The sequence below is a fragment of the Haliotis rubra genome, unplaced genomic scaffold (genome assembly GCF_003918875.1).
Source record: "Haliotis rubra isolate DU_JTF1 unplaced genomic scaffold, ASM391887v1 Scf532, whole genome shotgun sequence".
Classification (NCBI taxonomy): Eukaryota; Metazoa; Mollusca; class Gastropoda; order Lepetellida; family Haliotidae; genus Haliotis; species Haliotis rubra.
The window spans coordinates 389,968-412,609 of record NW_025767227.1 but is presented as its reverse complement, the minus strand read 5'-3'; the positions used below and the strand labels follow the sequence as shown (position 1 = coordinate 412,609).

Genomic DNA, 22,642 nt, shown 5'->3' with positions numbered 1-22,642 from the left:
ATTGTCAAGACTGACTTTTTATCCATTTAATTCATGTACGTTTGTGCAGTAAAACACGGTAAGCAAGTGTGACGGCCCTCTTCACTGACGTCACGTTCAATTCTTTAATGATGTCACAGACGACGAAATACAGAAACAATGGTTGCTAGGCTAAAGTCATATGTGCACATGTGCACATATGATATATGACACTGGTTATGTTTCACCATATGGGTAATAAGTATTCATACGCGTGACCTAGCTTGAGTCCTTGAAAATGTCATCACACTGTTAGGACATTATTGTTGTGATGAGTTTTGTACTTGGGCCTGTGGTCTTTATACTGAATAAACTTTGAATATTGATTTTCGCTTGATTAATTTTGGCCAGTAAGATACAGAATACTAACCTCCTTCCCGTGTAATACCATATTTATTAAATTACATTTTTCTTTACTGTCGATGTTTTACATTTAATTACAACGGAAGGTCGTTTGGTATCCTCTATAAATTACATTTTTCTTTTACTGTCGATATTTTACACTTAATTACAAAGTATGTATTGGTAAATTGTTACTGAAATTGGCTAGGCACAATACAGCAACACTGCGCGGGCGTGCATCCATCCTTGACGTTCAACGAAGGCATTGTTGTTTCATAGAGGTACCCATTGTCTGCATGACAGCATGTTGCTGTAGTAGGCGCTGCTGATAGTCATAACCGACGCACACCATTTATCGTCCAATCAGTACAGACGCCAACACTATTGTATCGTTAGTACATAAATATTGGACATAGTCGTGTTGGGCAGTCGGCATCGGACTTTTGTCAAGACAGATATTCCACGTCGGATCTGCCGCCATATAACTGGAATATTGCTGAGTGCGGCGTAAAACTAAACTCATTCACTTACTCCACATCGGATCTGTTTCGATCGCAAGAGTCGTCATGATATGTGTAGCGATCTGCGTTAGTTGTATTGCCATATACATCTACAGTGGATTCCGACGAACAAAGAAGTCCTCGCCAAAGCTGTACTATGGCAAATCCGATCTCCATGAGTACATTCTAAATAACGTACCACGACTGAAAGAACCATATACCCCACCTTGGGGTCTGTGGAACAGACACGTGCATACAATTATATGTTGCTTTGATCCCTTGCCTCCTAACTACAAGAGGGAAAATATACTTTTACCAGACGGTGGTCTCGTCTCTCTGGACTGGTTGGACAATGAAGCGGGTCTTACGGACACAAGTCCTGTGTTGGTCGTAATTCCTGGAGTAGGGGGAGGAAAAGAGGGCATCAGCACAGTTTATAAGCTTGCAACAGGGAAATTTAGAGTAGCAGTATTCAACAGGCGCGGCCATTGTGGTACTTTACTCACAACACCGCGCCTCCAGTGTTTCGGGGAAACAAGTGACTTTCGACAGTGTGTTGAGTCTATTCACCAGAAGTACCCCAAGGCTGCCATGGCTGGCGTTGCTTACTCCGCAGGTACGGGGATACTTAGTAAGTATTTGGGAGAGTACGCTGGGAGGTCGTATATCGGGCCCTCTGTATTCGTCGGGTCGGGATTCGATCTATCGACACTTAAGAGCATGAACACCATCTATGAGAAACTGATACTGTATTTGTTGAAAACCTCTTTGGTTAAACCGAACGAACGTATGCTGAAGTCAGCTGTGGATATCGACGCTGTTTACAAGTCAAAGTCCATTGAAGAACTGGAGGACCACCTTTACTGCAAAATGCATGGATTCAAAGATGTTGACGAAATGTGGCTCCACAACGACCCAATGCTTAACGCTGATGCAGTTGTTGCCCCCGTGCTGTGTATTAATAGTATGGACGATCCAATCTGTGTTGCGGGTAACATACCTTATGATCATTTCCAGCGGCCCAACTGGATGTTGGCGACGACAGAACAAGGAGGTCACTGTGGATTCCTGGAGAACTACAAGCTTGAGTCCTGGGCAGGGAAACTGGCTTTGGATTATATCGGTGCTGTGTTGGACTATAACAACACTATGGAAGAGAAGGACATCACCCTTGAGTGTTGAAAGATCAAATGGCAAAGCCTTCTTACGTACCTCTTGATGTAAAACCCATCTCAGGTAACTGCTATTACACGCGGGTAAGATCGAATTCCAGGTCCGTGACTGGCAACTCGAGGCTTATAAGTTTTGTTTGTCAGATTACAACGTATTTCTTTAATTGATAAGCAATTCATGTATAAGCTACTGCTTCTCGGTCGAATTCACTTAGGTCTGTGTCGCAACGTTCTAGTTTTAGGGTGTTAAATTGATGTTCTATTCTTGTCTATTTGTATTGTCAAGACTGACTTTTTATCCATTTAATTCATGTACGTTTGTGCAGTAAAACACGGTAAGCAAGTGTGACGGCCCTCTTTATTGACGTCACGTTCAATTCTTTAATGATGTCACAGACGACGAAATACAGAAACAATGGTTGCTAGGCTAAAGTCATATGTGCACATGTGCACATATGATATATGACACTGGTTATGTTTCACCATATGGGTAATAAGTATTCATACGCGTGACCTAGCTTGACTCGCTGCAAATGTCATCACACTGTTAGGACATTATTGTTGTGATGAGTTTTGTACTTGGGCCTGTGTTCCTTATACTGAATAAACTTTGAATATTGATTTTCGCTTGATTAATTTTGGCCAGTAAGATACAGAATACTAACCTCCTTCCCGTGTAATACCATATTTATTCAATTACATTTCTCTTTACTGTCGATGTTTTACATTTAATTACAACGGAAGGTCGTTTGGTATCCTCTATACATTACATTTTTATTTTTCTGTCGATATTTTACACTTAATTGCAAAGTATGTATTGGTAAATTGTTACTGAAATTGGCTAGGCACAATACAGCAACACTGCGCGGGCGTGCATCCATCCTTGACGTTAAAGGAAGGCATTGTTGTTTCATGGAGGTATCCATTCTCTGCATGACAGCATGTTGCTGTAGTAGGCGCTGCTGATAGTCATAAGCGACGCACACCATTTATCGTCCAATTAGTACAGACGCCAACACTATTGTATCGATAGTATATAAATATTGGACATAGTCGTGTTGGGCAGTCGGCATCGGACTTTTGTCAAGACAGATATTCCACGTCGGATCTGCCGCCATATAACTGGAATATTACTGAGTGCGGCGAAAAACTAAACTCATTCACTTACTCCACATCGGATCTGTTTCGATCGCAAGAGTCGTCATGATATGTGTAGTGATCTGCGTCAGCTGCATTGCCATGTTCATCTACAGTGGATTCCGACGAACGAAGAAGTCCTCGCCAAAGCTGTTCTATGGCAAATCCGATCTCCATGAGTACATTCTAAATAACGTACCACGACTGAAAGAACCATATACCCCACCTTGGGGTCTGTGGAACAGACACGTGCATACAATTATTTGTTGCTTTGATCCCTTGCCTCCTAACTACAAGAGGGAAAATATACTTTTACCAGACGGTGGTCTCGTCTCTCTGGACTGGTTGGACAATGAAGCGGGTCTTACGGACACAAGTCCCGTGTTGGTCGTAATTCCTGGAGTAGGGGGAGGAAAAGAGGGTATCCGCACAGTTTGTAAGCTTGCGACAGGGAAATTTAGAGTAGCAGTATTCAACAGGCGCGGCCATTGTGGTACTTTACTCACAACACCGCGCCTCCAGTGTTTCGGGGAAACAAGTGACTTTCGACAGTGTGTGGAGTATATTCACCGGAAGTACCCCAAGGCTGCCATGGCTGGCGTTGCTTACTCCGCAGGTACGGGGATACTTAGTAAGTATTTGGGAGAGTACGCTGGGAGGTCGTATATCGGGCCCTCTGTATTCGTCGGGTCTGGATTCGATCTATCGAAACTTGAGAGCATGAACACCATCTATGAGAAACTGATACTGTATTTGTTGAAAACCTCTTTGGTTAAACCGAACGAACGTATGCTGAAGTCAGCTGTGGATATCGACGCTGTTTACAAATCAAAGTCCATTGAAGAACTGGAGGACCACCTTTACTGCAAAATGCATGGATACAAAGACGTTGACGAAATGTGGCTCCACAACGACCCAATGCTCAATGCTGATACAGTTGTTGCCCCAGTGCTGTGTATTAATAGTATGGACGATCCAATCTGTGTTGACGGTAACATACCCTATCATCATTTCCAGCGGCCCAACTGGATGTTGGCGACGACAGAACAAGGAGGTCACTGTGGATTCCTGGAGAACTACAAGCTTGAGTCCTGGGCAGGGAAACTGGCTTTGGATTATATCGGTGCTGTGTTGGACTATAACAACACTATGGAAGAGAAGGACATCACCCTTGAGTGTTGAAAGATCAAATGGCAAAGCCTTCTTACATGCCTCTTGATGTAAAACCCACTTCAGGTAACTGCTATTACACGTATTGTCATCACTGACTTTTTATCCATTATATTCATGTACGTTTGTGCAGTAAAACACGGTAAGCAAGTGTGACAGCCATCTTCATTGACCTCACCTTCTACCGATTCGAGAGTGTTACATTTGGCGATGGTATAAGACGATGCAATAAGACGTCACAAATGACCGTTGTGTTTATACATACATAAAAATTCTGTGATCATGAGAAACACAGAAAATATGCATAAAACCATGACAACACTACGTCATCAGAGACATGGGCAAAGCCGGTTCCCTCTGCAAGGTTGACTTCATATTTGTTGTTGTTTTCTTTATGAAACTGAGAGTAATAAATATATTGAATTATCTTCTCGAAAACTGGAACTACAGATTGTTTGTCCCAGTGTCCGTTGTGGAAAAATGATTTGAAAGTATTATGTCGCTGGGCAGATGATGCATAACTCCTCGTAGCTCAAAAGCATTACTGGGAAACTCAGAGAGTGAAACGATTCTCAGTGGCATATCGCACTGTTTGACAGGCATTCTTGAAGTTGTAAGCAATAGGAATGACAAGTCTTTATGGATGATCAACTTTTATACTGTACAATAGCGACGTTTGGGTATAGATGTTTATACCGTTTCTAAGCATGGATGTTGATCACCCCAAAAGACTTATCATTCCTGTGGCATATCGCGACTGATTATTGCCTGGCTTTATGTTCAATATTTACCTGAACTGGGTAGATGTCGCTGCTGATGGATGGAAGTACCCAAATTTCCCTGAGGACAGTATCATTTATCAGTTATTGTAGTCATTCCAATCTCTTATTTCCGAGTACATTATAGACAAAGTACCCCCGGCTAAGAGAAAATTAAACCCCTATCTTGGGGTCCGAGGAACAGACACGTACATGCATTTGTTCCTTGCTTGGATAAGAGGGAATTATGCTGACTCAGCAATACAAAAAAATTGTTTCTTCACCGACAAGCACACGCACATATTTCATTAGTTATTCTTTCCTTGTCAGCTGCAGAATCTCTGCTCTTGTACCCAATAGACGTAATTCAAAATTAACAGAACAGTTTTGGTTTCAATAAAAGCAGTACACGTGCTGTGGTGTCCCTGCTCCGCCACTTCTGAGCTGTCCAGTCTAGACTTGGTGGACCCATGGCGGGCGTACGGCTGTGATGCGTAAAACTAACATTTCCCCTTTTACGCAAACAAGTGACGGGAGTTACCGACTGAACAGGAAATGCTTCCCTTCTTGCGAACACCTGGTGCTATCTCTGAATTTCTGTGATTCTTACATAGCATGTTCATCACTGTTAATTACTAATGATTAGACAATGAGTACTGTTCACTTTCATGACCACTGTGACTAAAGAGCTGGTATGCTTGTATGCATGTATGTTTTCGATATGGATTGCTTGTTGTATGTAACATGTATCTCTTGGAAATAAAAACACAAAAAAATTTTTTTTTAAATAATGTTCATCACTGTTTCGCATTTAAAACCCTAATGGAATATATCTCTTCAGGTAAATGCTATTACCGGAAAAAGACAAATGTAGAATTTAGAAGAGGTATCACACCTACATATGTTGACTGGTGGAGAAGGCACGGATAGCCAAGAGGTTAAAGCGACGCAATACGATTATGATTCCCGATCCTTGGAGTCCTGTTTTCCAACCATAGATTCTTCCCTTAATGCCCTTAATCTGTTATTAGTGTCGACAACGTTTATAAACTCCCCCATTTGGAGCTTCTTCCAACATGTAGCTGACCCGCCAAGGTCTACCTCAAATATGTTCAAATCGGCTTTAAACACAATTTGCTGCTGAATTTACAGCTGAAATGTTTACAAAAACCTTTGAAATTAAACGAAAATGAAAAGAAATCGGTATTTGCAATAATAAGTACTACAAATTTATATAAATTACTTGAATAATTATTTCTATGAAATATATAATTTTGGTGCATCAAAAAGAACATTTGTCACATTGGCTGTAGACCAGCAAACTCTCTCCCTATATCTATTTTTTGTTCACTGTCCGTACATTTTTTGAAAATATTATTATTGACAATATTATTTCATCGCAATCAATGGTGTCGAGTTGCTCGTCACAATGGCAAATGTAGTGAGTAAATATCTCCACTTTAATGTCTAATTGCTTTTGGCAGACAGTCACCGAGTCTGGCCAATCATGTATGGATTTTTCCCCGAATCGTCAGTTTTTGCGGACGTGTGTTGGAAGTTAATTACATTTTGGCAATAATGGCATGAGGTATAAGTTTGAACAGGATATTTGAACTTAATTTGGTGTATGATTGCTTACTGTCAACATAATAGGGTTCATTTTGGATCATAGAAAATAAGTAACATTCACCTTCAATTGCAGATGTCATGTGTGCCAAGTGTGTGATCGCTTGAACAGCTACTGCCTTGGTTAGTTATATATTGCATTGTTTGAGGATGATAAAACTTATCCTCCATACGTCCGCATTCACTCGCGTATATCCACGTTGGCATTTACCTGTGTTTTTCCAGGTCTTTATTTATTTTAAATTACATTTTATTAAAAAGAGTGTGTTTCAGCGTACGTCAGCGAGCGTGTGACTACCTGTTGTACATGACGGTAAATCGACAGGTACCATTGTGGCTTGTTTGTTTGTTGTTTATCGCCGCACTCAGCAACATTCCAGCTGATGGCGATCTGTGAATAATCGAGTCTGGACCAGACATTCCAGTGATTGACATAATGAGCATCGATATACACAATTCGGATACCACAACATGTGTCAAGCAAATCAACGATATGACCATCCGATCCCGTTAGTCGCCTCTTAAATAATACCAGTGGCAGCAGACCCGAAACTTCTGATGGACGTCTGCGTTAACCTCTCTCCTCTTCCCGGTGCAAACTCTTCCGGCGTTGGGCCAATTGGCCCTAAAATTTCTGGCCCAAACTCTTCTTCCTCTTCAGTTTCAGATCTTTCCGAAAATCCTGTTTCCATTTTGTTCAATTCTATTTATGAGAAAATCTGTAATTTACCTTTCGAGAAACGGAGGCCAATTAAACAACTAAATGTGTCTTTTCCCAAAAATGAAATTGATTTAATAAATGAGGCTATTTCCCTAAAACTTTCTGCGGACTGTTCGTTACATGAAGTGAATTGTTGTGTCTATGCTGCCGCTCGAACTTTGGAGGAATTTCACACAGTTTCAAAAGGAAAAACATCTAATGAAAACAGCAAAAGACCAAGGAAAAACCGGTTTCTTGTAAAACTTACTGAAACAAGAAGAAATATTTCCGGGATTGAGCTGTGCATTAAAATAAGATCATCGGGGAATCGTATGTCTAAAAGGCAAAAGGCAATTTGGAAGAAATTAAAATTACAATACAAGACAACGAAAGAATAGGTACTTCTCCAAATTGTCGAGTTCCTTAGAGCAAAATTAAAGGTTTGGACAGAAAGAAATGAAAAAATGGGAAAAGAAGAACAAATTCATCAAACAAAATAAACTTTTTAGAAATAATGAAAAACACTTCTACAGGCAATTTAAAACAAACTATGATGGTGAGGATGATAAGCGGCCTCCCATGGATGCCAATGAAAGGTTCTGGAAACAGTTGTGGTCTGTACCCGGCAACTGTAACCTGGAGGCACCATGGGTCAGTGATTATGACCATACAATGCATGAGAAGGTAACTAGGTCGTTTGTCTGCTACATCTCACCAGATTGCCTGAAAAGTGTTATCAAAAAATCCAAATCTATTACAGCGCCAGGGCCCGATGGCATTCAAAACCTGTACTGGAAACTCTTCCCCTGAGTACAAACACCATTACTTCACTGTTTCAGTTCTCTCGTGGACACAGGTGATGTTCCTCCATGGTTCTGCAAAGGTCGCACAATACTCCTTCCCAAGAAAGGAGACTTGACCGATCCCAAAACTTCCGCCCTATCACATGTTTGAATACTCAGTATAAAATATTCACAGGGTGTTTGACAAACCTCGTGTCATCCTAGTGCTCTTCCAATGATATAATTGATAGAGAGCAGAAGGGAGCGAGAAAGGGATGTTGGGGGTGCAAGGATCAACTTCTTGTACAGAAAATGATTTTGGAAGAGGCTAAAACATATCACCAAAACCTCCATGTGCTGGATTGACTACAAAAAAGCATACGACTCTGTCCCTCATGAATGGATTCTGAAGTCTCTCCGTTGTATTGACCTCCCGGAGCGACTACTTGATTTACTCAAGTCTTTAATGAGTTGCTGGTCGACTCAACTTGAGATGTACTCGCAATCAGAAGGGGAATTTTCCAGGGGGACTCCTTCAGTCCTTTGCTTTTTTTTCTCTCTAAATCCTTTGAGCTTTCTGCTCAACAGAGAGGAGGGTTACCATCCCGGACCTCCTCAGCACAGATCCCCAACACCGCTTACTCATCTCCTTTACACGGATGACATCGAGCTCCTTGCCAAAGGAGATACCAATTTGAAAGAACAGGTTCTCCTTGTCGAGTCCTTTTCTAATGATATTGGCATGACATTTGGACTCGACAAATGTAATACTCTTCATTTGAAACGTGGCAAGGTAGTTAATGGTGGTTCGGTCAAGTTAGAAGGGGGAGGAGTTATTGAGCATCTTGTGGAAGATCAGGCCTACACTTATCTTGGAATGCAAGTTCGAGACAAGTTCCAGAATGCCAAAATTCAAGACAAACTTCGGGCCGAGTACAAATCTCGCTTCAAGAAAATCTGGAGCTCAGAGCTAAATGCTCGAAACAATATCAAAGCCACCAGTTCTTTTGATGTGCCAGTCCTTTCATATGCCTTTGGAGTAGTTGATTGGACAAAAAAGACATCCAGAGTCTTGACCGCCTGACCAGAAGGATCATGTCTGATAACAGAGCCCACCTCCCTCGTTCCTCTCTCAACCGTTTATATATGCCAATCAATTTTTGAGGTCGGGGTTTGATTAATGTGGAGGCTCTTCATGATAGAATTTTAGTGTGTACTTTTGCACATATTTATTTATCGGATGATCCTCTAGTGGAATTCCACAGCTATTGTAAGCATGCCAAGGTTGTTGGGCAGAATCTGAAATTTGAGGTTGATTTTGTTGATGGCGGTGTGCTGTTGGACGGTGCAGCGATGGGAGTAAACCAGGTGAAGTCCTTCACCAAGTCTGCCCAGAGTCGGTCTTTTGTGGAGAAGCTTTCTGAGAAGCCATTGCATCGTGTGTACATGCAGTGTGTGGAACAGAATAGCAATCCCCCGACTCCTTCGCCTGGATGAAGTCGGCTGGTCTTAAATGTGAAACTGAGGGCTTCATTTTTGCTGCTGAGGACAAGTCACTTCCCACTCGTAATCGCGAAAATGTGATTCTTAAAGAAAGTATCAATATGAAATGTCGACTTTGCAATGAATTCACAGAGACTGTCCAACACCTTGTCAGTGGATGCTCGTCCTTGACACAAACAACATATCTTAAACGACATGATGGCATGGCTCGGTGCTTATACTACCGTCTCTGCCATGTCTGTGGCTTTGACTCTGAGGTCCATCCATGGTACGACCCTGAACATGTCCTGGGCGTCATGGAAAATGAAGCTTTCAAACTTCTGTGGAAGAGGCCCATATACAGCCTCAGAAGAATTCCAGCCAACAAACCCGATCTTGTCCTTTTTGATAAAGCCAATGAATTTATTTATATCATTGAACATATATCCCTTTTGACAACAACGTGATTGGCAAGATTCAGGAAAAGCATGATATGTATGCGGACCTCGCCTTTGAAATGTCTCGCTTGCATCCCAAGTACACTGTCGTCAGGCTCCCCATTGTTCTCGGTGCCCTTGGTTTGGTACCTCATGACCACTTGGCGCAGATCAGGAGAGTGCCCGGGTTCTCCACCGGGAGCACAGCCCTTCTGACACTCTGGGCAATGCAGGAGGCTGCAGTGTTGGGTAGCCTTCATATTCTCCGGAAAGTTCTTGGTGGGTTCGACTAGGCAGTGTTTCCTGGGAGTCCCATTCGCTGTCTGGGCTGCGTGTAGAGGGGGCAAGGGCCCTGAGCTGATGATGAGCCTTACCAGCCTAACTGTGCCAGGATCACCCGAACCCTCTCTGCTGCAGTTTCATCTTTAATCTGTAAAACATAGTAATAATAATAATAATTTTTGCGCCTAGAATCCAACACGACGCTGTTCTCTGGCGTTACACTATTACCCTGACGGAATTGTACTTTCAAAGATGCTACTAAGCGCTTCGCGCGACCGTATAGGTCCGTCCATCCGCTTTCCAGGTACCCATTTTGGACAGCTGGGTGGACTGAGTGCAATGTGCACGAAGTGCTTTGCCCAGGGACACAACACAGTACGAGACCCAGGTCACAAATTTTGGTGTCTCCACCGGGATTCGAACCCGGCCTTTGACGTGAGAGGCCAGCATGCTAACCACTACACCACTGTGCCCCTTTCTATGCCTTATCTTCACGAACGCTAGGTACTATTCACTGAGAGTGTGCAGTCCCAACATACCATGCTAGGTCGTCACCAGGTACCCACGCTTGTCGTAGTAGGCGACCAAAATGGACTGGGTGTTCAGGCTCGGTGACTTGATTGCTTGTTATCGTAGCCGTACTGTGTAGATCCACTCGCATGACATCTATCACTGGATTGTCTGGTCCAAATCATAATGATACATCCGTGATGGGCCTTGAATGTTGCTGACTTAGCAATTTCACTGACTCACTTCGATTGTCTCATAAAGGTGTTACAGGGCGCGAATCCCACTTGACGGGCCATCATCGGGTAAGCACGCCTCAGGTACAACGGAAAGCTGGTGGATTTCAGAGCATTTAATGCAAGGTATATTTCGAAATTCACAAATGTGTTTGTACCAATTTAAAAGACTTAACTGGCATAATAAATCACTACACATGTTCGTGAAAGAACAAAAAGAATTATTTCAAGAGTTTATTTGCAGGAAATACAATGATGTTCTGTTTTGTTTCTGTTTTTCCCGTGCAAACATGCAATTCATTAATTCATTAATACATTGTGATACCTTTTGACTGAGGTTTAGCGCCGAGCCGCCCATGTGCTTGTGTCCGTGTCCGTGTTGTCTCTGCCCCAACACTCAAGGGAGGTAACTCTTCTGCCTCAAAGCAAACAGCGCATACCGCACAAAATAAACATACACTTAGATTTCGAACAACACACATGCCGCCAACACCACGGAGTCTTCTAATGGTTACGTTTCAACACACATAAATGGTCATTACATAACAATAACAATTGAGGCTTGAATCCTAAACAACATGGTGACCGTAACATTAACGACATTAAACACAGCGACAACATTGAGCGGGGATACGGACAACACTCACCAGCAACGTCAGATTAACTATGGTCATATGGAAATATCACGTGTTCTTCTTGAACTCCTTGAATGTAGTATAGTTCACGTTGGGTAAAACAATTCTTGTCCAAACCCAACGTTTTAAGGCGTCCACTGTGATGCATTGTCCCTGGAGGTAGTGATTTACGATATCCCAACAACTATCAAGTATACCTTTCGATAAAAATATATATAAAAATATATAAAAATATAAATAAATAATTACCTTTCGATTAAACTAAATATAACAATACATTCTTATGGCACAACAAACAGAGTTACATGAATCCGACTAAACATTCTGATGAAAATAATGCATTTCAGTTGTCATATCGTGGATAACTTGGAGAAGAATAACAAATTGTAAACAATCTGAGATTACGGATTGTTTGGTCTGTGATAAGGAATTTTGTAGGCCTCGATTCCCTGCTTTCATTCACGAGGGCAAGATAATCATTCCTACATCACAAGTTTCGAAAGAGGTAGTCTGTACACTTATATCTCAGGTTTCGAAAACAAGCTACGACAGCCTACGATTTCCTCGTGATAACTTTACGATTATTGTTGAGCTCAGATCGTTCAGTAAGTCTAAGCCCTAGTTCTCTAATTTAGAAGTAGCTCAAAGACTAGAACGACGACGCGAAGTTTAATTTCAAAGAAAGCCAATGAAAAAAAGAAGAAATGAAGAACGTCAGCCTTTGGGTAAATGAAAATTAGTTATCAATTTATGACGTCATATTTAAAGATGCAACAATGTCCAACGTGACGTCATATCGCTTCAAGTGACAATCAGCTTTTGGAATCGGCAGAATGAGCAAATATACGAAAGATATTCCACGGGAATTACCATGATGGCTAATACAGACTAAGTTCCTCATGCACAATCCACGACGAGGGTTCAAGTTGTGTAAGTGTAGGTCCACTTGCTGGCTCCCATCCTGGCTGTGTATTCCTGGTCGAACCTCTCATTCTGGGCCACAGTGAACCAGTTCTTCCAGTCTCCCACTTCACCTGTAAAATAGTATCCTACATGTATCTACCAATATATACAGCACCCAGTCCGACATACACTCGGTTCTGCACTGTGCCGTTTCACAAATGTTGTATGATCCCCAGAGAGTTGAGATTGATAATATGATGTGCTGTTTGAGTTTGACATCCAATCATCGAGGGAAAATCAAAGCACCTTTGAGCAGTTGAGCTGGATTTCGGCGCCATACAAATGTTAGTCTGATAATATGTTTTTTTAAATCTTCAATATAATATAATGGTTATGTTCAGTTTTCGGAATGCTTGCCACAAGAGGCGACTAATGAGATCGGGTTGTCAGGCTCGCAGACTTGGTTGACACATGTCATCGGTTCCCAATTGCGCAGATGCTGTTGATCACTGGACTGGTTGGTCCAGATGGAGTGAGGATGAGTTCAATGGTCCACTCAGCAATATTCCAGCTATATGGCGATATATTTACAGACCGCCGCCATATAGCTGTAATATTGCTGAGTGTGGCGTAAAATCTAAACTCACTCACTCACTCAGTTAACGGAACGCATGATGAGCGTCACCTGACACTGGAGTGGTCGGTCGTGTATTCGGCAGGATACAAAGCAGGATACAACAAGAAAGAATGTTAATCACCTTCACCAAAACCTTTTCTATATCACATGAAATGCTATGTAACAGAATAACGATTCATAAATAAGCGACGAGATCGAGAGTTTACGGAGAACAGTTTATCAGGAATAATCGATGACATCGATGGTATATAGTGAAGGATGATAGGTATATATGCACATGGAAAAGTATCGCAACATCTATGATTTTAACACCGACGTAACGTCATTTGAATTCATTTCATAATTATGTTTGTATGATTATGTTAACCTATCAACACCATACATGGAATTTTAGAGATGCACGTGCTGCGTTTTCTATAATATTGAAGTACAATGCGTGAAGCCCATTTCTGGTGTCCCCCGAAGTGATAGTGCTGGAATATTTCTAAAAGTGACATAAAACCCAACTCACTCACTATAAGAATGAAACTGAATCGCAGGACTCTTTGAGGAATATTTTAGACAGTGGGTGTCACAAAACATGATTCCGATTTCAGGATCTGATGTACAAATGCATTGACACGTGTGTGAGGAGTCATGTTTTGTCTTTACTCAATCTCCAAGTTAGTGTTGATGTAACGTGCATACTGTTCTGTAAACTGTTTGCAATATCTAAAGCAGTAGCTGCTTAGCTTCACGTCTCTACGTGACTGACATAGGTGCCAAGTTTCTGTACACCCTGGCCATAGGACGGACATGCGCAGTACTGCATAAGACTGTATCGTATGCTCATGTGTGTGTGTATTTATGTGCGTGTGAGAGAGAGCGTGTGTGTGTGAGAGCGTTAGTATCAGTGTGTGTGTGTGTGTGTGTGTGTGTGTGTGTGTGTGTGTGTGTGTGTGTGTGTGTGTGTGTGTGTGTGTGTGTGTGTGTGTGTGTGTGTGTGTGTGTGATATTGGGCCGAGCCGAGCCGAGCCGAGCCTCAACGCATCGCTCTATAATCTCCTTTCTAGCTTATTCAGCATTATGAATGCTACTGACTTCAGGTTCACCAGTGTTTGCGCGCGCATGCATGTGTGTGTCCGTGCGTGTGTCTGATAAATTCGATTCAATGGATAAGGCCCAAAGTGAATTCAACTTGAAGAATGTGATAGTATTGCTTGATTTGTAGAAACATTTCAGGCTACGTGGGAAGTATTGAGGACGTTGAGCCAACGTTGGGCCAAAGTTTCTTTGCCGACGTTGGGCCAACGTTGAAACAATTTTGGACCAACGATGTTAGCCAACGTTGGCCTAACGTCAGCACGTCGGCCAAAACGACACGTCGGAATGCTATCTGGATCATTTATGTGACGGAGCTACGATATATTTCAGACTACTTCACCTTTTCTGAAAATCCCTGTACCGTTCTTCCATTCCCCTCTCAACTTCTCTCCCTTGAAGTCGCTGTAGGCTTGGCGGAGCTTGTTGAACCCACACGCTTCCGCGATTTCCGCGCATGTCTTGTCACTGACGTCACGACCCAGGAACGAGGCTATACATTTAACACTCTTGACAGGGTCCTGAAAACATTTCAAGTGATAACTGAAAGCACCATCTCAGAGCGACAGATGAAGACAATCCGTGCCACACCATTACGACTTAATACCTCCCTACATGGTACCACTATACTATACTTGTATGTTGTATTGGTACCACGCCACGTGGTATACAGGACAAGCACTTGTTTGTTTGTTGTTTAACGCCGCACAACAATATCTCAGCTATATGGCGGCGATATGTAAATAATCGAAAATGGACCAGACAATCCAGTGATTAACAGAAAGAGCGTCGATCTACGCGATTGGGATACGATGACATGTAGTTCCCGTTAGTCGCCTTTTACGACAAGCATGGGTTACTGAAGAGCAATTCTAACCCGGATCTTCACGGGAGACAAGCATGGGTTGCTGAAGACCAATTCTAACCCGGATCTTCACGGGAGACAAGCATGGGTTACTGAAGAGCAATTCTAACCAGGGTCTTTACGGGAGACAAGCATGGGTTGCTGAAGACCAATTTTAACCCGGATCTTCACGGGGCTTTTGATCAGGAAACCCATCATAAGTTGGTTGCGATAGTATTAATACATGCTGATCATTTTGCTGATCATGGCGATTCCACATTGGAAGCTGCTGTCCAGGTTAACAAGGCTTCCCTCCAGTACTGACCTAGTTTCCCACCTGTATCTTGTAGCTATTCAGAAATCAATGGGTCTAACGGTTGATATTCTGATGTGTGGTGATCGCGATCGACACGAAGTTGCTGATGAAGTATTAAGGAATATCTGCGTAATTCAAGATTCGGTTGACATTTTGATAACTAATGTCTGAACACTCGTGGCAGGGACATTAAGTTCATGTATATACTGTACGGTACTGTACCCTTTTCATATCTTCATAATGGACGTGATGCACGTTCATCTCTGGGTGCGCCTCCAGCTCATTCTGCCATTCCAGTTCAAAGTCGAACCACGAGTTGTAGGGCACTGGAAAGTTTACATTCTCGAGTGAGTGAGTACGTGAGTGAATGAGTGGTTTTGTATCGCTACATGTCGACATACTGTGGTAGAAGAGCCCTAAATTATCCGGATTTAGATGCTCACCACATTGTTGAAACCTATAAACACGGGAATGTTGTTGACAAACCAAAACACATATATCAGAATCTGGGATTCGAACCCAAGACTGCAGGAATCTGGCAACGACGCCTCAGACATTAGAACGGGACCATATTACAGAGAATGTGCGGGTCACGGCTTCAACAGTGGTATTGAGGTAGACTAATAGTTCAAGCTTTCACTCGTCACGCCGAACAGCTTGATTCAAACGGAGGGACTCATTTCTGGTGTTTCTCGACGCGATGGTGGTTGAATTTTCTGAGGCGGCGTAAAACGCTAATTACTCACTCATTCACCCAACCATGTTTAGGTGTGCGAATTGTAGCATGTACACCGAACATCTTTTTCCAGAATATTCAAAATTAAAATTTACACTTATTTAAGACAAATCCCGAAGGCATTATTTAAGCTGTTGACATTTTTGTCTTGTGTATTACCGTTCCCGCTCAGCCACATGTCGAAGTAGTCGTCCCACTTGCCGTCGTACATGGCCATGGACTTTGTCCCCGTGTACATTCCGTAAGTTGACACGACCACGTCCTTAGGGTTCCGATGAACCATAATAACTTTCGTTCCCTTCTTGAGCACCTGTTGAGGGAAATACCGGAAGCGGAAGTGAGTACTCAGAACCCTGGGAGACGTCATGGAGTCCAGATCCTCCTTCTTCGTTATATCCAGAACAAACACTGGCATTCTTTCTTTGTGGTACTCCGCTGTTTGGGTTACAAGCATATGTGTCACCTCCCATGTCCAGTGTGTTCCTACAACAAGGGAGGCAAGAGTGAGTGAGTGATGTAGGTTTAACCCAATACATCGATAGTTCGATCGTTTCAGCCCTAGTTTGGACCAGATAATTACGTTCACGATACGATGACACATGTGTCAACCAACTCAGCGAGCCTGACCACCCGATCCGCTAAGTCGCCTCTATGGGTTGCTGAAGACCACATCGGATCTACATGGTTGTGTCACAATGTCCAAAAAAGAGCTGGGGAAAAACCCCGAAAAATCTATAAACCTAGTCTGGACGAACCCGGTTGTGGAATTCGAGTATGGGATTCGAACCCCCGATTTTACAAGTCAAAGGGACGGAACTCTTGAAAGTGAACTGTGGGGCTCAGACGAAATGGACCTTGGGACCAAAAGGTGAACTAGAGAGTGAGTTGGGATTTAACGCCATTGAACAATATTCCCTGGCATTAAGGAATGTCAGATTAATGTAAAAAGAAGGCCGGGGGTGATTAGCTGTTAAACCTAACAGAGCAAAGGGAAACAACTGAGTACTCCTCGGTATCAGGCCACTAAAATCGTTGCCCTCTGTAAGGCTTCAGGGGAATTACAATCATTGGAAACAATTCTGTGTTTTGATCGTTTTATCCTTCAAAGAGCGCAACTCATCACAAGAAACTGTCGCTTAACTTAAATAACTATTTTATCATTCTGGGTTTACAAAAAAAATAAATTAGGAAACAAATGTACCTGGTTTGCGAATTTGAACTTGTCAATTGTAAATAAGACACTACTTTTTACAGTTTGGAACCGACCGCTTCAGCGTATAAATAAGATGTAAAAAATCGGGTGTTAAAACCTTGGAGCTAACATTACTTGCAGGCTCTTTCAGTGTTGTCAAAACCCCTAGTGTGCAGTACACAACCCTGTGCACTTAATAGAACCCACTCATCCGACGGTAGGTGACCAGATGGTGGACAAACGAACACGTGCAGACACCTAGTTGCGGGTATAGTAACGTGCAGTATCAATGGACAAAATACTATGACGACGTGTCCCAGTTCACCAAGCTGCACTCGTCACTATATGACTGGAATAATGCCGATGTGACCAACTCAACTCAACTCAACTCAACTCACCCAGCTGCAAATGGGTACCTTGTGAGGATGAGGCTGTGTGATAACTCGCTGCGCCTGAGTTGAATACTCCCCAGGGAGTTGAGTTGGTGAATAAAATAACAGAAAAAAATGACATGCGTTGATCAAGGGAGCACTCAAGCGCCTTGAGCATGTACTAGTTGCGTGGATATGTGCGCTGTATAAATATCCTATCATCATCACATCTAATTGTCAGGGTAGAATGACGAAGGCTTAGAATGTATACATGTTAATTCATTGATGTTATGCAACAAAGGTATCACAAAATGAAAACCTGTTACCTACTAGATACCAATCACGAAGTCGTGTTTTGTGCTTTCATCACTGGAGTGTTTGATGTTCATTGTTTCGTTGGTTTGTTTATCTTTGTTTGATATTGTTTGATCCTGCATGGGTATATGCAGTCTTTCCATTTAGTTAGACTAGTTAGACTGCTATGGATAGACAACTTCTTTATTTCAATAGATGCGACGTTTCGGTGTAGATGCTAACACTTTTATCAATCAGCATTTGCTTGTTCATCTTCATTCAAGAGAATACTGGGAGACAAATGATCCTACAATCCGTACAGATATGCCTTTTAGGACGACACAGTAAAGCGTTTTTCGTTGTAGAAGATAGTTTCTACCATTTAGTGAGTGAGTGGGTTTAGTTTTACGCTGCACTTAGCAATATTCCTGCTATATGGCGGCGGTCTGAAAATAATCGAGTCTGGACCAGACAACCCGGTGATCGATCTAGGCATGAGCATCGATCTAGGCAACTGGGATACGATGACAAATGTCAACCAAGTAAGCGAGCCTGACCACCCGATCCCGTTAATTGCCTCTTACGACATGCATGGGCTGCTGAAGACCAATTCTAACCCGGATATTCACGGATTTTCTACCATTTAGAATTAGAAACCAGACTTTGTCAAGAATAGAACACACTCAGGCATTACTGTGTGTAAAACAACGCTTGTGGTTACAGAGGTATCCTAAACAGTTTTCTGACTCAACAAAACCTTGAATAAACGGAGTTTATATAATACGCAGTGAAACAAAACATAACCTTGTCTAACCTAGGCTGTTATTACAGTATAATACCTTTTGGACAGATATCTTTCTTATCGACCGGTGTCCACTTAAAGAGGAGATACGCCTCACGTAAACTAGGATAGTGGTGATCCGTAGTTTCTATGCTCCTCATTTAAACCTGGCCCCCTGTCCCATATACTTGCTTGCAACATCGGTACGTAACTATTTCAACATATTTCACTCATCTTCCTTATTTAACATAACACTCCATCAGGTAACATGCACAATCATACACAATTCCACTACCTGTGACCAAAAGATTGGCCCGCCTGTTGAGTTTAACAGTGATCGTAATCAATATTAAAGAATCCCCTTCTTACTATACAGTGATGTTTTTGTACAATCGTACACAGCGCACATGTCAAGCGAGTTATCCTACTTGAGATACTCCTAAGGCGACATTGCGATTTGGCAACACATTTCTATTAACTGACAATAGATGGAATCAATCTCATATCCCCCTCCTCGTTGGTGTATATCATTTACTGCTGATAGATCATAATTACCCCAAATAGCCACCCCGTAGACAAAAGCTGATCATTTTATCGTACAATTTGGAAAAAGGTTTAAAAGCACACCCGCCAATGGTCTTGGAAAGTCTTGCAACCCCGTAAGCGAATAGGTGCTCATCCAGGTAAAATATGTTGTCCACTGGTCTCCATGGGGACTCGTGCTGATGTACCCTCTAGGTTCCCCGAGTCTTACCCACGTCACATGAAGATCCGTGGGACAACGAAGTTATCTTAATTAATTATCAGGTATGTTTTACCTGACTTAGGGTAGGATAACACGAACACGTCGTCCTCTCTGACCTCCAGGTCCCGGATGTCGTGGCACTGTTTCTCCGACGTGACGTCGATGGGTTTTGGCGGGAACAGAAGGCCGTCAAAACGCTCGACCTTGATCTTCTCGCCGCCCTTGTCCGTACAGTCGAGCCACGTGCAGGACATTGTCCTCTGTCACAAGGGAGACAACTCTGGAAGAACAGTAAATACGTGAGGCCTCCTATATAGCTACAGACCACAGCCAGCTGTGCTCCAGCAATAACACAGCTGTGTAATAAATAAGTGATGATGACAGATGGAAGAATGGTAAATTCATACACATGTATATTTATGAAGGATTATTAACTCAGTTATTCACTGATGGCATGACGTACGAGAACATAAAAGGGTGAACTTCAGTCTATTTCTCGGTAATGGACGTAGATATATTAACCAGTGCGCATACTGTGTAAATCAGTTACGTTTTCATCTCCATAAACAGTAAAACGCAAAATTCAGTAAATTCATATGAGTGAGTGTGTGAGTATGGTTTTACGCCGCTTTTAGCAATTTTCAAGCAACATCACGGCGGAGAACACCAGAAATATGCTTCACACATTGTACCCATGTAGGAAATCGAACTTGGGTCCTCAGCGTGTCGAGCGGACGCATTAACCACATGGCTACCCCACCGCCCTACATTCTTATAATAAAAAAACACGTCACGACTATCAAAAAAACTAAATGTAAACAATATCATATCAAACCCACTGCCGCTCGCTCTCTTATCTACAATATAGAGACAGTAGTGGTTGTGACAGGTTTTTCTCAGTTTTTTGGGCAACATAAACGTACCACCAAAGGGCCCAACTAAAACCCCACAACATTTGCTTACGTTAACCCTTCGAATTCCACCCAGTCACTTGTAATTTATATCCTTAGCCTTTTCGAAAAGAGCCTTATATCTGACATATTGTAAAATTAACATAGTGTGTACGGCAATCTGGTTGAAAATTGTTGTAAACTGAACTTCCCAGAATTCCCTTCGTTAACCTAGAACGGCACCACCTTACACCACACATTCAAGTCAACATTATTTTATGTTTATAACCTCTTTCAGTTTTGTAAAGGCTGATGGCCATTCATGAAATGGTTCATGTGTATGGTCAACATATTACACGTGAAAAACTCTCACTTATATCCTTTTACAAAAAGAACACGAGCGCCTTCACTGGTGTCTCATTTTAGCATAGCCCCGTTTGTCATGTGATATGTAAATTAGCGTGCGACAATAATGTGTAATGCGTAGTCATCACTGCATCATGCGAATGAATTTGGGATTTAACCTACGACCAGCGCATCCTGGTGTCAGTAGGGGGCGCAACTCAGGGGCGGGACTTCAGTGAATAACGTGTCAGTTAGGTAATCTAACAGTGAGCCTGGTGATACTCAGAGATCCTAAGGGTATATAGTGGAACTTTTGAATTTTCTCAAATTATAAATATTTATATAACTATTGATACAAACAAATTTGGAGCAATGTACTAAAAACTTCATGAAGATCGATATTGTCAGTTTGAAGATTATTTTTATGTAAGTTTCATCAGGTCTAATCTTTACAGATAGCTTTCTTTCCCTTTCCTATACTAAATAAGGGGCGGTATGGGTAGCCTTGTGGTTGAAGTCCGGGGTTCAAACCTATACACAGATGGGGTGTGGCCTCCTTGTTCGATCGTCACGTCCAATACCCCTCATGGGTACAAAGTGTAAAGCCCATTTCTGGTGTCTCCCGCCGTGATATTACTGGATTAGTGATAATAGTGGCACAACATCATACTCACTCACTCACTCCAATAAATAAAGGGGGAATAACCTAGTTGTTATAGCGTTCGCTCGTCACGCCGAAAAACATGAAGTCTTACCATTGTGGGAATACTGCTAAAGGAGAGCTAAAACCGTCCTCTCATAGACTATCAGCTTATAGTGTGTAAAGGCTGTCTGTATGCATTCGACCTTCGCGAGAACAGACCCCGTTCTGTACAAAATGAATGTATATGGGCAAGCACAGCCATAATATCTCCTTTGACCTGAAATCTTAATGTCAGTTTTGTGGCCCCTTGTTCGTGTATGGTGGTATGCGCTGTGCCTGATTACTCCTCCGTCAACCCGAAGTAGGTCAGCAGCATGGTTGGTGAAGGTTGCTATGTCTAGAATGCTCTCACATCTGACAACATGAGCAAGAGAGGCGCAATCACTGAGATACACACCGCCCGCTCTGACTTACCTTCGTGTGGGACTTTGTATATCTGGTTCTAAAGCTCAACGAGCTCGGTTACCCAGATAACATAGGGTGTTTCAAAAGTATGAGAGTTGAAAAGATACGAAACGAGATTCCAGCCAAGGCTATTGATCGACTGGGTTGTAATCAATAATACACAGGTTACCTCCCTTTGTTCTCGTCTTGACGACAAATTCAACTTGTTTAAGACGTATTGGAATGGAAATCGTCAAGCAGAGAATTTCTGTGACCATGGAAATGGTTTTGCCGTTTATATTAACAGTTATATTTCATCCGCTGAAAGTGATATGTCTGAAATAGTGGACTAAGTGGATCAGTAGGTCCCTGATTCGCCCGCATGTCACCCTCTGCTGGCACGCTGTTCTGTGAGTGTCGCAATGGTGTTAAGTGAGTGAGTGAGTTAAGTTTTACGCCGATATTCCAGCAATATCACGGCGGGGTACACCAGAAATGGGCTTCACACATTGTACCCATAATGCATGTGCGGAATCGAACCCAGGTCTTCGACGTGACGACCGAACGATTTAACCATTAGGCTATCCCATTGTGCCTTACAGCGGCGTTAATGTTACTAAACGCTTACAAAACATCC

General features: G+C 42.4%; 3 protein-coding genes across 3 annotated transcripts; 2 read left to right on the top strand and 1 right to left on the bottom strand.

Moving 5' to 3' along the window:
* Window positions 1–926: 926 nt before the first annotated feature.
* Window positions 927–2,042, top strand: LOC124253131 (phospholipase ABHD3-like). Its single transcript, XM_046686847.1, has one exon. It carries the CDS (start codon window positions 927–929, stop codon window positions 2,040–2,042), a length of 1,116 nt encoding a protein of 371 aa, XP_046542803.1.
* A 1,142-nt stretch (window positions 2,043–3,184) lies between these two features.
* LOC124253111 (protein ABHD15-like) lies at window positions 3,185–6,148 on the top strand. The gene has a single exon (XM_046686824.1). It carries the CDS (start codon window positions 3,236–3,238, stop codon window positions 4,349–4,351), a length of 1,116 nt encoding a protein of 371 aa, XP_046542780.1. The 5' UTR covers window positions 3,185–3,235; the 3' UTR covers window positions 4,352–6,148.
* Window positions 6,149–12,035: 5,887 nt separating this feature from the next.
* On the bottom strand, window positions 12,036–22,115 carry LOC124253121 (sulfotransferase 1C4-like). Its single transcript, XM_046686839.1, has 6 exons — window positions 22,036–22,115; window positions 19,757–19,963; window positions 16,460–16,783; window positions 15,787–15,890; window positions 14,748–14,925; window positions 12,036–12,818 (listed from the first exon to the last, which is right to left on the bottom strand). The coding sequence occupies exons 2-6, from the start codon at window positions 19,935–19,937 to the stop codon at window positions 12,706–12,708; spliced, it is 900 nt and encodes a 299-aa protein (XP_046542795.1). The 5' UTR covers window positions 19,938–19,963; window positions 22,036–22,115; the 3' UTR covers window positions 12,036–12,705.
* Between the last annotated feature and the right edge of the window lie 527 nt (window positions 22,116–22,642).

Coding starts and splice junctions, on each gene's coding strand:
- LOC124253131 (XM_046686847.1), top strand. CDS start 927: ATGATATGTGTAGCGATCTGCGTTAGTTGTATTGCCATATACATCTAC.
- LOC124253121 (XM_046686839.1), bottom strand. CDS start 19,937: ATGTCCTGCACGTGGCTCGACTGTACGGACAAGGGCGGCGAGAAGATC. Junction 15,891..16,459: donor CATGTGGCTGAGCGGGAACG/GTAATACACAAG, acceptor TAAACTTTCCAG/TGCCCTACAACTCGTGGTTC. Junction 14,926..15,786: donor ATTATGAAGATATGAAAAGG/GTACAGTACCGT, acceptor AAATGTTTTCAG/GACCCTGTCAAGAGTGTTAA.
- LOC124253111 (XM_046686824.1), top strand. CDS start 3,236: ATGATATGTGTAGTGATCTGCGTCAGCTGCATTGCCATGTTCATCTAC.